This window comes from Phyllobates terribilis, unplaced genomic scaffold, assembly GCF_046119375.1.
Source record: "Phyllobates terribilis strain yellow unplaced genomic scaffold, ASM4611937v1 Scaffold_3__8_contigs__length_932513732, whole genome shotgun sequence".
Lineage (NCBI taxonomy): Eukaryota > Metazoa > Chordata > Amphibia > Anura > Dendrobatidae > Phyllobates > Phyllobates terribilis.
In genome coordinates, this window is record NW_027362763.1 from 453,706,645 (window position 1) to 453,723,585 (window position 16,941).

General features: G+C 39.7%; 1 protein-coding gene across 1 annotated transcript in view; it reads right to left on the reverse strand.

Annotated features, from left to right (window-relative positions):
- Window positions 1-16,941, reverse strand: part of ASCC3 (activating signal cointegrator 1 complex subunit 3) — a 702,790-nt gene that overhangs the window by 47,133 nt on the left and 638,716 nt on the right. Inside the window, exon 37 of the mRNA XM_073675761.1 lies at window positions 7,562-7,786. Coding sequence (XP_073531862.1) covers window positions 7,562-7,786 — 225 coding nt within the window. The remainder of the gene's footprint in view (window positions 1-7,561; window positions 7,787-16,941) is intronic.

Consider the following 16,941-nt stretch of genomic DNA (forward strand, 5'->3'; position numbering starts at 1 on the left):
AAAAAGAGCAGTGCTAACCACTGAGCCTGTATATCAGTTGTGACTAGCCTGATGACATTTTGTGCACCTTGTGCATCAGTCCAGCAGGTAGAGTAATGCATCATACAGCAGTTTTCTGTCCTGAATCACAACTGATGTTTTTGGATTCCAAAATGGCTCCCATGTGAAAACATGGGATCACTATAGGCATTTGTTTCCCTTTGGTGTTTCTGTACCATACAGATCAGTAGACATATGTGAATGTCGCCTTACAGTTTGCCCATTAGGACCCAGGTGCCCTACAGCTCCCAAACACATCAGATTGCTGTTATACACACAATCGTTCGGCTGACAGCTATATCTCTTGACTCCCACATACACTCTATTTTCCATGAGAGAGCCGCTATCAGAATAATCTGGCGGCGGCTTATCTGGAAATCCAGCTGACTCCCAATATGATCTGTGAGGGGAGAGTAGAAGGCCCCCATACACATTAGATGAATGGTCGCTCTTGCCACTAAATAAAATATCGATTAAGCTACGAAATAGGAAAATGAATGATTTATAACAGTACAACGATAAATCACAATGTAGCCAATTTCGGACATCTGTCAATAACGTCCTCTAGAAGCGAAAATCTACATCTCCCTCTATATAACACAATATGTGTTTCTATAATAATTTCCCGTGCAACAGTTGTTCCTAAGATCAGCTGCCGTCTAACAAACTTAATTAATGAAAAAGTCATTTCCAGGCGCTATGTGGGGCTGTAAGAGCTTCAAGTATACCAGCCAGTGCCGAGTTAATCAAAATGCTAATGCGGGATGAATTAAAGTTGTGATTAACATTTCCCAGCTAATGCTTAAGTGAAATGATCACACCAAATGGGTTAAGCACTAATCATGTTATCCACTCCCATACAACAAAAGGGTGGGTGGCGATGACTTGCTGCTTTCATGCCTCCTCTACTTGGATGTGCATCTTAATGCAGTTTAGTCAAAAGGCTTTAGAGTATACACAATTTATGGGCATTTTACAGATCAGATGACTCCTCAGCTGACACCGGCAGGGCGCAATGCTAACTTGTAGTGAGATAAATAAAATAATGATCTTGCTATTCTACAATGTCCCAGCATTATAGTAAACTGCTAGCTGCTCGTTTCCCCCTGTAGCTCTGGGTTCACCCATCGGTCAGCGGAGGGGTGAGAGCAGAGATTTACTATAGCCTTAACTTCACAAAAATGTAACCTCTGTTCACCAACCGTAACTAATAAGCAAATTGCTTCAAGCAGGTATTAAATGAAACGCTCAGATAAATTATATACGTTTAACAACTATTTCCATAGCTTGTGCCTCTACACGTGTGCTTTTGTCAAGAGATGGACATTTAATGGTACATCAATGCGGTGGGCCGCCCGTTCTCCTGTCTATAACTTTCTCTGGGAGTATGTGGACTCCGTATCCATCTAGAAAAAACATCACAAAGATTCAGTCTGTACTATGGTAAATTGACTGTCCAAGCCATTCTAGCTATAAATGACAAGTTATTCTGGGGGGTAAAGAAACAAATAGACACAAATAGCGGAGCACATGCAATCCTGCGGACGACCACATAGCGGATCAAAAGAATGAATGAGCAATCTCACCTATCTGTCACTCTACCATGACACGTTCGCTATTCAGTCTGTTGGCATAGCTTTCAAATGACTAATTATTGCAATTTTTAGGTTTTAGTAGAAAATACAGATTTAGTCCATGGTCCCACATACAGAATATAATAATCTGTGTTTTTACTGCATTTTTTATGTGTTTTTTTGCAGCATTTCTGCTCTAGTAAGGGTGCTTTCACACTGCGTCCATGCACCCGTTCAATGGCACTCTCGGGGCTTATGTCCGAACAGGGCCAAAATGGGATTCGGACATATTTGTCGACGGGCCATAGACTATAATGGTGCTGGCTGAGTGAACGTGCTCTCTGCCGTGCATCATTTTCAGGAGGGCACGCCTACTGGAGGCGGACACTCAGATGTAGTAGACTGCCTCTGGGTGTCCGTCTCCAGTAGGCGTACCCTTCTGAAAATGATGCACGGCAGAGAGCACGTTCACTCAGCCAGCACCATTATAGTCTATGGCACTGTCGGTGCATACGTCCGAATTCAGTTTTGTGGGGGATTCGAACGTAAGCCCTGATGGGGCCACTGATCAAGTGCCTAAACGCAATGTGAAAGCACCCTTAGGGCAATTTGGTTATGAGAGAACCGCTACCAGAATCATCTGATGGCTTATCTGCCAGTGAACAAAACGATTGCCCTTTGGAAATTCAACTTCAATTCATTATTCTATTTGTGCCTTTTTTAACGTCTATTTTACATGCTTTCTTATGTTTTTTTGTTTTCTATTTTGAGGGCAGTGTACAGCAGTTCCAGATGTTTTAACCTGATTCATCAATTTTGACTTTTTAAAAAGTCGTAAAATTTGGTCCATCTCTACTCCAGTAAGTTTTTTTTTTAAATTTGAGTATGCCAAAATTTTGCTGCCATTTTTGCTACTTTTGCCGGCAAAACTCTTAAAAGGCAGATCAAGACAGGAAGAAAACCCATTTTTTACATTGCGCCGAATTCATGAATCGCATGTGCCATTTTGATAAATCTGGCGCCAGAAAAGGCAAGTAATACCACTAGAAAAAAAAGGAAAGCGACTTAAAAAAATGCAAATGATGAATCTGGGCCCAAATATTTTTTTGGGTGCAGATTTGAATCTTTTTGACATTTTAAATGCATTATTTCAGGCTCTCCAGGGAAGCCTATAGAGAAAAAGTTCACCAAAAGACAGTGTTCACACATAGCGTAAATGCTGCATTCTTACGTCTGCTTTTTATTTACATGCATTCTGCAGTCTACTCTGAATATCGTATTATTTGTATGCATTTTCCCTTTCTTTGATGTGTTTTGGTGCAGATTTGAAGCAGACTTTTTTATGCATTTTTTTGGACAGAAAAGCTTTGATCCTGTACTTAAAAATGCAATTACGCTTTAACATGCATTTTTTTTAGATTCCCCAAAGAAGTCTATAGAGAAAAAACACACCAAAACATCCCCCCCCCCAAAAAAAAACCCGCACAATACAATGAAATTGCATCCACTTTGCTGGGACACTTAAATGTAGCAGATATTCTGCACAAAAGACTACGTGGAATAAAAGCACAAGCACAGTATCATATATGCCTCATATGCAGTTCACTCAGGTGAGGATATCCTTCAGACGGGCCAGGTACTGCAATCTGAGCATGGTCAGTGTTTCAAAGATATATAAAACTGGCCTAAGGCCCACTAAAGAAAAATTCCACCAGCCCCAATTAGTGGTAGGCGACTCCTATCCGTGAATGTTTCTAGTAATGTAGGACAGTTGTGTGAAATAATTGTGCTAGCATGTTCAACCTTACTAATAATGCAGCACAGAAGGGTCAAGTCAGAAGACAGCCATGGGAGTGTTTTTACCGCCCTAGGGATCATTGGCTTCTAGAACTGCGGGATTTTTTTATGCACTTCACATTTAGGTTGATTGACACAATTACTGTGGATTTCTACATAGTACAGTACCATAAATATGCTTTTCTTCTGTGTAATAATTCACAATCAGTAAAAATGTTTCTTTTTATTTACAATGTTTTTAAACATCTTTACTTATTTTGAGGAGCTTTCAATCAATTCAAAACCATGAAAGGAAATACGAGCCTCTTTCTCACATTTTTTTAAAATATTTTTTTATTTTATTTTATTTATTTTTTTTACGACCATAAAAGGATCAACTAAAATAATTGAGTAATTGTGTTCCCCTTTCCATACAAATTATTTTGATGTATTGGTCATCTCTCTTTTGATGTGGCGGGCGTTGACAGAAATAGCGATTTGGACTAGCTTTCTTTTCTTTTTTTACTTTTTTTTGTGTGTTTTTTTTCATTTTCAAACATTGTGCCCCTCAAAAATGACATTTGGAAGGGGGATGGGCATTTTAACTATATATTTAATTTAAATACATACAGTACAGACCAAAAGTTTGGACACACCTTCTCATTGAAAGATTTTTCTGTATTTTCATGACTATGAAAATTGTACATTCACACTGAAGGCATCAGAACTATGAATTAACACATGTGGAATTATACACTTAACAAAAAAGTGTGAAACAACTGAAAATATGTCTTATATTCTAGTTTCTTCAAAGTAGCCACCTTTTGCTTTGATGACTGCTTTGCACACTCTTGGCATTCTCTTGATGAGCTTCAAGAGGTAGTCACCGGAAATGGTTTTCACTTCACAGGTGTGCCCTGTCAGGTTTAATAAGTGGGATTTCTTGCCTTATAAATGGGGTTGGGAACATCAGTTGTGTTGTGCAGAAGTCAGGTGGATACAAAGCTGATAGTCCTACTGAATAGACTGTTAGAATTTGTATTACGGCAAGAAAAAAGCAGCTAAGTAAAGAAAAACGTGTGGCCATCATTACCTTAAGAAATGAAGGTCAGTCAGTGCGAAAAATTGGGCAAACTTTGAAAGTGTCCCCATGTGCAGTTGCAAAAACCATCAAGCGCTACAAAGAAACTTGCTCACATGAGGACCGCCCCAGGAAAGGAAGACCAAGAGTCACTGCTGCTTCTGAGGATAAGTTTATCCGAGTCACCAGCCTCAGAAATCGCAGGTTAACAGCAGCTCAGATTAGAGACCTGGTCAATGCCACACAGAGTTCTAGCAGCAGACACATCTCTACAACAACTGTTAAGAGGAGACTTTGTGCAGCAGGCCTTCATGGTAAAATAGCTGCTAGGAAACCACTGCTAAGGACAGGCAACAAGCAGAAGAGACGAGTTTGGGCTAAAGAACACAAGGAATGGACATTAGACCAGTGGAAATCTGTGCTTTGGTCTGATGAGTCCAAATTTGAGATCTTTGGTTCCAAACAACGTGTCTTTGTGCGATGCAGAAAAGGTGAACGGATGGACTCTACATGCCTGGTTCCTACTGTGAAGCATGGAGGAGGAGGTGCGATGGTGTGGGGGTGCTTTGCTGGTGACACTGTTGGGGATTTATTCAAAAGTGAAGGCATACTGAACCAGCATGGCTACCACAGCATCTTGCAGCGGCATGCTATTCCATCCGGTTTGCGTTTAGTTGGACCATCATTTATTTTTCAACAGGACAATGACCCCAAACACACCTCCAGGCTGTGTAAGGGCTATGTGACCAAGAGGGAGAGTGATGGGGTGCTACGCCAGATGACCTGGCCTCCACAGTCACCAGACCTGAACCCAATCGAGATGGTTTGGGGTGAGCTGGACCGCAGAGTGAAGGCAGAAGGGCCAACAAGTGCTAAGCATCTCTGGGAACTCCTTCAAGATTGTTGGAAGACCATTTCCGGTGACTACCTCTTGAAGCTCATCAAGAGAATGCCAAGAGTGTGCAAAGCAGTCATGAAAGTAAAAGGTGGCTACTGTGAAGAACCTAGAATATAAGACATATTTTCAGTTGTTTCACACTTTTTTGTTAAGTATATAATTCCATATGTGTTAATTCATAGTTTTGATGCCTTCAGTGTGAATGTACAATTTTCAAAGTCATGAAAATACAGAAAAATCTTTAAATGAGAAGGTGTGTCCAAACTTTTGGTCTGTACTGTATTTATATTGATGATTTTCCCTGCAACTGGAGTTGGTATATTTGCCCCATTGAAGGTATGTGCACTGAGTTTTTAAGGATCAAGATGTCCCAGGACATATCTTTGTCTTTTCTTTTGAAGCGTCTTTTCAGTCGTTACCTGAGAACTTTTCGCACAGCAAGTCATTTTTAAATATGAATGTGTAAGTTCATTCTGGCGTACCTGCGTGAAAAAGACGTTGTGAGCATGTACCCTTACAGAGCAAAATCAGCTTTCTTGTGGCACTGTACAGTTGATCTGGATCTGATAGGACCCTGCAGTTACTGCTCCCTCTGGGCAGCCAGCCATCACATGATCGCTTTCTCCAGAGGATGAAGTGTTGTTAGCATGTCCTATACTGTATGCACAATGTTTGTTCAGAACTGTGTATACAGAGATCATGGAGGCAGAGATGATAATAAACCATCTCTGTATTCTTTATGAGGAGTCTGGCCGTGCCTGATAGCAGCTTCTGCAGCTGCGGAATCTTATGCAGCTGCTTACGCTACAATGACATTCTAAACATAAAAATGATACGTACTCACATTTAGTATTTCCATAACTGTACTAACCCTTAGAATACAAGTAAAATGTTATCAAAGCTGCACTGATAACAATGGTGGAATTGTTGTTGTTTTTTTTTCCATTCTCCTCCAAAGCATTTTTTAATGAGTTATGAATGGTGTCATTGAAAAATGTAAAGTATTCAGCGAAAACAAGCCCGTCATACAGCTACCATGGCAGAAAAAGAAAAAAGAGTTATAGAAAAATTGCTCCAGGTCTTAAAGATCCTGTCCTGTGCCTTTTTCTTCCATCCGATTTGAAATAATAATAATTGTATTTCTATAGCGTCAACATATTCATCAGCACTTTACATTTCAGAGGGTACTTGTACAGACAAAAAAGACATTACAGATACAAAAAGGAGTGAGGGCCCTTCTCGAAAGGTTAGACAAGATGCTGCTAGGCTCCAGGTGGGACTGTTGATGAAGCACCCATCTGATGCTCACCAGGTATCATGCAGGTCTCCTACTAATACCAGCTGGCATCAAACTCTCCCCTCTGCAACAGTACGACTGGAGGTCTTGGAGATCAGGCAGAAGTGATAGGCTCAGGACAACCCCTGTAATGCCAAAATAGGCTTGTTGCTTAAGGGTTTAAATGACCGAAAATTGATCACATTTTCCTATTGAACAAAGAACAATGTATTCTGTATAATAATTTATACATATCTGCTATATATCTGTGATTTAGCTGATGATATGTATAATTTATATCCGATAATTCTGTTATCATAGCAAAATAGGAAGATTTACAATTATCTAGTGCACAAAGAAAATCTAAAAAAAGTAAAAGAAAAAAAATCCCCCTACAGAGACAAAAATACGCATCAGTTTGTAGACATTAGGTGAAGCATGAGTCCAGCACGCTTGGGTTTTGCACCACATTATTCCAATGTAAACTAATGTACCTGTAAATTATTTATATTCTGAAATCAAAATTTGTCAAACACCAAGACTTTATGTTATCTAGTAATTTGTATTAATGCGACATGAGAATGGATGTGTCCCACTCTGGATTAGCAAAAGTTCCTAACCACTAAGTGCTGAATTAATGGAAACAAAAACGTGGGTTTACAGCATACAATCGTTAACAGTTTGATCAGCACTTATTTCCAGTGCAGAATATATTATAAACCATAATTATACAATATGTAGAATTTCCTCTGAACTACAAAAAGAGGAAATATGATGTTAACATATTTCTGATTGAGTTAGCTTGATATAATCTGACTCATATCAGGAACCTTTGATATCAGGAGACATGTATTTACCTACAGATGCCTACTGTATATAGGAATGGTTCACAACAGATACAAAAAGAGCAAACTTACCTGACACACTCTTATGGCTTGATCCAGGACCGTTTTGGTGTCAGTGGCATAGTCCGGACAAGGTAATGCTGCCCTACTGAAATGGGCTTGTAGCAGTAGATGTGTTTTGGTATGTGCGCTGTCCATGGAATGTGGGTTCACTTCAATTGGAAGGTGTTTCGCCAGCTCGCTGTTCATCTGATCTTCGTTGTGTCTGACAGGAAGCTCAGTGTACTCTTCAGCATCCTACAGAAACAGAAAGTCGGTTAAATATGTGCCTTACTCAAAATATGCAGAGTTCACACTTACAGGGGTTTTACAGGACAATTCAAATAATTACAGGCTGATCTACAATACCTGGAAGTGGCATCTAATCAGTGGCACAGATCTGTGGTGGTCCGCTCCATACATTGCTTGTATCCAAGTGCTGCCTGAACAGATACCAGCCCTTTACAGAGCGGATATTGATGACCTATGTCATAGCAGTGGAAAATCCCTTATATGGTATGTGCACACAATGTCTTTTTCAGGTGGTCTCTGCCTGGAACCCACCTGAAAAAACGCTAACCCCACCCTCCCCAAAAATAGCGAACATGTTTTTCTGTCTTATGTAACTTATTTTAACTGCTTTAGGCTTTGAAAGCTGTGAAGTGGCTAAAAGAAGTGACCGGCTTCTAGCGGCTTATAAGCCGTCACTACGTTATATACGGAATAAAAGATAAAAATTCCAGCAGCAAAAAATGTCCTACAAAGCGTCTTCTGGAAGCGTCTTCTGCGTTAAAAACTATGTATGCCGGCGTCTATAAGGTGCTGTGTGCACATAGCCTACCTCTTATATAACCCACAGAATTAGATTTAGGGATAACGGTCAGTTCCTCCTGTAACTATTGTTATTATCAGAACCTCGCTTTTAAATTTGTATTCAGGCAGACATCATAATTATAACTATTTATGTTTATGTGCAAAGGTTATCAAGTTGTAATTGTCATCATTGTACATTACACCGGTCCTGTTTTCCTGTAGTTTCCAATCCTTTATGCCCTAGTAGCCTTTGGCTCAGTGGTGACGGCTACCTCCAGGCCCATAAAGCTATGCTACCAATGGTTTCCAGATATTCTACTAAATGCATGGTAAATAACAATCCATGCAGAATATGTAATTGGGAGTTTAAGTGATTAGCGATTGATTGGTGATGTAAATATCAGGGTATAAGATGTCCAGTAATGCGCATAGCATGAAGATGTGTAATAAAGCAGCAGCGGCGATACAATGTGGTGCGTGAGGTAACACATCTTTTTTCCTTTCTGTCAGTAGTAAACAGTTTTCTCACACTTTCTGTTAAAGGCTCCTCTGGGCATTGGTACCTAGCAGGAGGCTCGCTAAACGAGTCACTGAGCTGTACGACCATATGGCTGATTCTGTGCTCCATTGTGCACTGGTTGGGAGCTCCCTGCATCTCTACATTAAATGACTACCTGAATTTATACAGACAGAAAATCAGAAAAGCACATTGTAAATCTAGCTCATGGACGCTAAAGGAAATCTGGACACCCAATGAGTGTCTATCAGAGCCATTTCTAATCTATATTTTACTATCTTTACCATGTAGTCTGTACATAAATGTCCTCCATGTCTTATATGATGATATAATTCAGCATTTACAGAAGAGATGTTAAATGTTTGTGTTAAAAGAAAAAAACAATTGCTCTAATACTCAATTTGCATTTTAATGTATACTTAAATGGAAAAATAGGAGTATTGTAGTATATATATCCACCCTATAAAAGGACTCTGTCAGCACAGAATAACGGATTAAACCCAGCACAGGCGCTCAGTGCTTCACAGCGGAGTCAATCATTTATATACACCTTCCCACCAGTTTGGCTTTCATCCATGTGCTCCATAGTCCAGATTTGATGCTAACATGCCTACTAGACCCAGTGGACTCTTCTGGTGTTGGACAGATCTCAGAATGGGCACTGTGTGATGTCTGCAGCTGCAGAGCGCTATATTCAGCAAGCCAAGGAAGCAATGTGGGGTCTGACATCCTTAATAATAATCTTTATTTTTATTTAGCGCTAACATATTCCACAGCGCTTTACATACATAATCATCACTGTGCCCATTGGGGCTCACAATCTACATTCTCTATCAGTATGTCTTTGGAGTGTGGGAGAAAACCGGAGAACCCGGAGGAAACCCACGAAAACACGGGGAGAACATACAAACTCCTTGCAGATGTTGTCCTTGGTGGGATTTGAACCCAGGACCCCAGAGTTGCAAGGCTGTAGTGCAAACCACTGAGCCTCTATCATATCCATCATTAGGCTTTTCAGAACTTCATTCTACAGTTGCTCTTCTATAGGATCAAACCAGATTTCGCTCCCCTCCTTAATCATTGAGCCTTAGGTACCCATAACACTGCTGATGTTTCATAATTTGTACTTTCTTGGACAACCTTTGTTAGGTACTAAACATGCCTTAATGATATCACAATTTTGGTCCTTATAAAAGCTGCTCAAATTATTATTTTTGCCCATTTTCTAATCAAATACAGTAACTTTAAGACCTGTCAGTTCATTTGATGATTAATATATTTCATCTTTTAAAGGGAACCTGAAAAAACACTATTAACCTGCAGATATAGGGTTAATCTCCAGGTAAATAGCATTCTGCCGGCGTTCGCCCTAAAAGACTCGCTGCCAGGAGGAAATGAACTTTATTCCTCCCGGAAGGCTCACTCTTTTCAGTCATAGGGGTGTCACCAGTCTGTGTATAGTGAGTAGGGGCTGTAACTGCGCCCATGTCACTGACTGGCAACAGCTCAGCATTAGGGTCGACTGTCAGTCAGTGCCGGAGGCGGGCGCAGTTTCAGCAGCTGTTTCCTTTACACAGACTGGTGACTGAAATCGTGCTGGCGCCACCCCATGGCTGAAACCAGAACACTTCTGGGGGGAGAAGAAAGTTAATTTCCTCCTGGTATTGAAGCTTTAAGTGCAGGTGCCGGGCAGGTTCAGAACGCTATTTACCTGAAGATTAACTCCATATCTGCAGGTAAATAGCATTTTTTCAGGTGCCAGGTTCATTTAACAAGTGTGATGCGATTGTCATGCTATAATGTTATTTATTTGACCTGTCAGTAGTTCATGCCCTTTCCCAAAAATGATGCAATAAGAACTGTTAGGTAAATACATTTTCAAAAAGCCAGCACCTACAACAGTGCTCTGTATTGGTGTGACGTAACTGATCTAAAATAAGACTAGTAAAATAGCTGTGCAAAAAAAAAAAAATTGTGACACGCACACCTCATGAGGTAGACAATCATAGGTACATGTCTGGATTTTGGGGAATTTTCTTTCGGATTTTAAAAAACTATTTTTCCCCTTAACACAAAAAGGATTGCACAAGAAATACTAAAACTCAGTACAGTCACTTGTACTAACTAACACCGATTTCAGATTTTTTGTGTGTAGAGACTATTGTGCTGGCTTGCTAATGCATTAAGGATGAAGAAAAAAAATGGATGATTGTAATTCCAATGCAACAGGAAAGATGTTACCTACACCATATCACTGATTAATCACGCTGATTCTGGCATTGCTTCTGACACCTCTCCTGTTTCTTCTTATCAATTAAATCTCTGTATTATTCGTAGATTACATCTTCACTGCTGGAGTTGCCCAATACATTACTGTCTGAAGTATTCATCCAATGTGTGAGGCTTTTCTTTACCTATATATATTTCTGAGCTGTAATATCTAACATTCTCTCACTTTCATAAATCACCCTAAAATGTCTGCTGCATTCCCTGCCTCAGCTTTTATAAATAATATGACAGACCCTCCTGATTGGCTGCGATATGCTATGTGGTATCTATAAGGCATTATGGGGAAGTCCTCACGGTTGTGCCTGGGGTCATGTGATTCTTCAGTGGCTAATGCAATTTTCTGTCACATCTAAATAGGTGGAGGGCAGTTTTTTGGTGATTCGCATAAACTGAATTGCAAATTGTTTGAATTCGACAGAATAGTGAACTTCATTAAATTTTACACTAATTACATTTGGACCGATATATATATATATATATATATATATATGTTTATGTATATACACACACATATATACACAGATATATGTATAATATAAATATATATATAATTAATTCTGTTTATATAGCGCAACGTACAGACAATCTATATATATTAAAGTATTTTTGAGATGAGTATAACGTATAAATTGCAGACAGTAACAATACAGGATACAATTCATTGGAATTCTACTACACAACATAAAAAGACAATCACAGTTTACACCAATCATTTGGTCACATTAGCAAGCTCGGTCTTCTTCTGTATAGTTAGTATTTTCACACTGAACCGAGTTGCTGGATTAATTTCCTGCTTGAGACTCTTAAATGCAAATTGTTAATTTTCTTATCTTCATGCACACAGCAATTAAAGGAAATTGAGAAAAGCAAGTGAAGCTTTGATTCAGCTTGGAGCGGAGATGAATGGAGGGCAGAGGGGTCAGCAGAGTCCATTATATTCTTATGTGAAATGCTGGTGCGACTGCCCCGTCCTTGTTTGTTTAGTGGAGGCTGGATGGACTACTAACTGCAAATCTGTGCCTGTGATTTGACCAGGCAGCCCGGCATAAAGCTGTCTCCCCATTGCAAATGTTAAATGACAGTGATTGACAATCGTAGGATGAAGTCTGCCTGTAACCCCCTGCTACTGTTTTCAGATTGCAGCAGAAAAGACGGAATAAAGCAACATTCTTCATAATCACATCAAATGGGCCCTGCTGTTCACTCAATATTTTTCATTTTCGTTTCCCTTTTCATTACAAACCACAATCTGTTCTGCAAATGCCATGGACTCAACAGTAGCAACAAAAAGAAGAATGAATTTATCTAAGCACATTCTGCCTGTGTGCCGTCTGTACAGATCCAATAAAACCGGACACAATATGCTGCTTGTGTATAAATAGCAAGGTAAAAATGGCTACTCTCACATTATATTCTAGACACACAGGAAATACTAAATAAATATGTCATAAAATAATGGTGCATGATATTGTAATTATATCACTATATACAAGGAAAGAAATCCTTCTAAAAGTAGGGTAAATAATTTGCTGAAAATCCGCGAGGAGTACCTGCAAATGTGAATCAACTACAGATAGGTAATAATGTCCCTGCAATGAGGATATTCTTCTCAAATGAAATGTGACTAAAATATAATGATAAATAAAAGCAGAACTATTGTTGTGTTTAGAAAAAATTACCACTAAGTAGATGAGGTTGGCCATCATCGATACTGCTGCACACATCCAATATTACAGGACCGCATACACAGCATGCTGTCATGGAAAGATGAGGACCATAAGAGGCACCATGAACATCTAACATCCTAGTTGTCATATTACACAGCCTTAGAACTGAAGCCAGGCTAAGGCTGGGCATACACTGCTGGCACGGCACAAGATCGCTGTATGAAGCTGCTACATAGCAGAATAGTGCAAGTGAATGGGGTCGCGTTGTCCCCCAAGGAACTGCAACCACGACAAGCAAGTCGCTAGAAGTCAGAACCAGTTGGACGATTTTTTTCTTTTTTATATTTTTCAATATTCAGGTGCTACACAAATAAGTTAACTTTATTCTGTGGCTCAGCACAATTATGGGATCCCAAATTTACATAGTTTTATTTATGCTTTAATACTTTTGTACAATGATTACAGAGTTTGAAAAAAAATGTTTATTTTTTTGTTTCCATAGCCTGAGAGCCAATTTTCTGTCAATGGAGCTGTATGGGGGCTTGTCTTTTTTTAAAGGACAAGATGTACATTTTCTGCCACATATGACTTTTTGATTACTCTCTTTTTTTTTTTTACACTTTTTTAAATGTAGAAAAGAAACAACAATTCCAGAATTTATTTTTTTTAAATACTGTTTACTAGTTAATTTGATATTCAGTGGCTTGCGAAAGTATTCAAACCCCTTGGCTTTTTACCTATTTTGTTTAAATATTTTTGTAATCTGATTTGTGTATGATGCATCAGCACTAAATAGTCTAAGTTGGTGAAGTGAGAAAATAGACATAAAGTAAATTTATGGGCTCAAATAACTAAAAATTGGCATGTGCATATGTATTTACCACTTTTGCTATGAAGCCCCTAAAAATTTCTGGTGTGAGCAAGTACCTTCATAAGTCACATGCCTACTCAAAGGAAGTCCATCTGTGTGCAATCTAAGTGTCACATGATTTGTCAATATATACAGTACAGACCAAAAGTTTGGACACACCATCTCATTTAAAGATTTTTCTGTATTTTCATGACTATGAAAATTGTAAATTCACACTGAAGGCATCAAAACTATGAATTAACACATGTGGAATTATATACTTAACAAAAAAGTGTGAAACAACTGAAAATATGTCTTATATTCTAGGTTCTTCAAAGTAGCCACCTTTGGCTTTGATGACTGCTTTGCACACTCTTGGCATTCTCTTGATGAGCTTCAAGAGGTAGTCACCGGAAATGGTTTTCACTTCACAGGTGTGCCCTGTCAGGTTTAATAAGTGGGATTTCTTGCCTTATAAATGGGGTTGGGACCATCAGTTGTGTTGTGCAGAAGTCTGGTGGATACACAGCTGATAGTCCTACTGAATAGACTGTTAGAATTTGTATTATGGAAAGAAAAAAGCAGCTAAGTAAAGAAAAACGAGTGTCCATCATTACTTTAAGAAATGAAGGTCAGTCAGTGCGAATAATTGGGCAAACTTTGAATGTGTCCCCAAGTGCAGCTGCAAAAACCATCAAGCGCAACAAACAAACTGGCTCACATGAGGACCGCCCCAGGAAAGGAAGACCAAGAGTCACCTCTGCTTCTGAGGATGTTTATCCGAGTCACCAGCCTCAGAAATTGCAGGTTAACAGCAGCTCAGATTAAAGACCAGGTCAATGCCACACAGAGTTCTAGCAGCAGACACATCTCTTCAACAACTGTTAAGAGGAGACTTTGTGCAGCAGGCCTTCATGGTAAAATAGCTGCTAGGAAACCACTGCTAAGGACAGGCAACAAGCAGAAGAGACTTGTTTGGGCTAAAGAACAGAAGGAATGGACATTAGACCAGTGGAAATCTGTGCTTTGGTCTGATGAGTCCAAATTTGAGATCTTTGGTTCCAACCACCGAGTCTTTGTGCGACGCAGGAAAGGTGAACGGATGGACTCTACATGCCTGGTTCCCACCGTGAAGCATGGAGGAGGAGGTGTGATGTTGTGGGGGTGCTTTGCTGGTGACACTGTTGGGGATTTATTCAAAATTGAAGGCATACTGAACCAGCATGGCTACCACAGCATCTTGCCGCGGCATGCTATTCCATCCGGTTTGCGTTTAGTTGGACCATCATTTATTTTTCAACAGGACAATGACCCCAAACACACCTCCAGGCTGTTTAAGGGCTATTTGACCAAGAAGGAGAGTGATGGGGTGCTACGCCAGATGACCTGGCCTCCACCGTCACCAGACCTGAACCCAATCGAGATGGTTTGGGGTGAGCTGGACCGCAGAGTGAAGGCAAAAGGGCCAACAAGTGCTAAGCATCTCTGGGAACTCCTTCAAGATTGTTGGAAGACCATTTCCGCTGACTACCTCTTGAAGCTCATCAAGAGAATGCCAAGAGTGTGCAAAGCAGTCATCAAAGCAAAAGGTGGCTACTTTGAAGAACCTAGACTATAAGACATATTTTCAGTTGTTTCACACTTTTTTGTTAAGTATATAATTCCACATGTGTTAATTCATAGTTTTGATGCCTTCAGTGTGAATTTACAATTTTCATAGTCATGAAAATACAGAAAAATCTTTTGGTCTGTACTGTACACATCTTTTCTGAAAGGCCACAGAGGCTGCAACACCATTAAGCAAGAGGCACCACTAACCAAACAACACCATTAAGACCAAGGAGATCTCCAAACAAGAAGTACAAGTTAGGGTTGGGTTCTAAAAAAATATCCCAATCTCCGATGATCTCCCGATGCATCATCAAATCCATTATCATCAAATGGAAAGAATATGGTACCCCAACAAACCTGCCAAGAGAAGACCACCAAAACTCTCAGCCAAGGCAAGGAGGGCATTAATCAGAGAAGCAGCCCAGAGACCAAAGGTAACTCTGAAGGAGCTGAAGAGTTCTGTAAACACTGGAGTATCTGTCCATATGACCACAATAAGCCATACACTCCATAGAGGTGGCCTTTATGGAAGAGTGGGCAGAAAAAAGCCTTTACTTACACACAAAAATTGTAAGGCTCGTTTTGAGGTTGCCAAAAGACATGTGGAAGACTCCCCAAATGTATGGAGGAACGTCCTGTGATCAGATGAGACCAAAATTTAATTTTTTGGCCACCAAGGTAAATGCCATGTCTGGTGCCAAACCAAAATAGCTCATCACCCCAAGAACACCATCCCCACTGTGAAACATGGTGGTGGCAGAATCATGCTGTGGGGATATGTTTCAGCAGCAGGGACAGGAAAAATGGTCCGAGTCGAGGGCAAGATGGATGATGTGAAATACAGGGAGATTCTTGAGCAAAACCTTTTTCAGTTTGTCAGTGATTTGAGACTGGGATGGAGGTTCACCTTCCAACAAGACAATGACCCAAAGCATACTGCTAAAGCAACACTCGAAGTGAAAACGTGTAAATGTTTTGGAGTGGCCTAGTCAAAGCCCAGACCTTAATCCAATTGAGAATCTGTGGTCAGACTTGAAGATTGCTATTCACCAGAGGAAACCATCTAACTTGAAGGGGCTGGAGCAGTTTTGCCTTGAGGAATGGGCAAAAATCCCAGTGGCAAGATGTAGAAAGCTCATAGAGACTTTCAAAGCAACTTGCAGCTGTAATTGTTGGAAAAGGAGGCTCTACAAAGTACTGACTGAATAATTATGCACACTGAAGTATTCAGCTATGTTGTCCTATTTGTTGTTTGCGTCACAATAAAAAGAAAAAAAAATGTTCACAGTTGTAGGCACGTTCTTTACATGAACTGATGCAAACCATAAAAAAACAGTGAAATCTCAGGTTGTGAGAAAGCAAAACACGAAAAATGCCAAGGGGGGTGAATATTTTATTTATAATTTAAATGGTTTTTAATGTTTCACTACTCTCACGCAATTTTTTTTTACCAAAAACTTTTTCTTTTATATGGAGGTGGTGGAAGGGGGTTCACCATATTCCTAGACCATACCTTTTTATTTTTCCGTCTACAAAGTTGTGTGGAGGCTTATTTTTTTGCACGACAAGCTACAGTTTTTGTGAATGTAATTTTTGGGTGAATACAATTTTTTGATCACTCTTAGGCCATGTTCACACATTTAGTATTCGGTCAGTATTTTACATC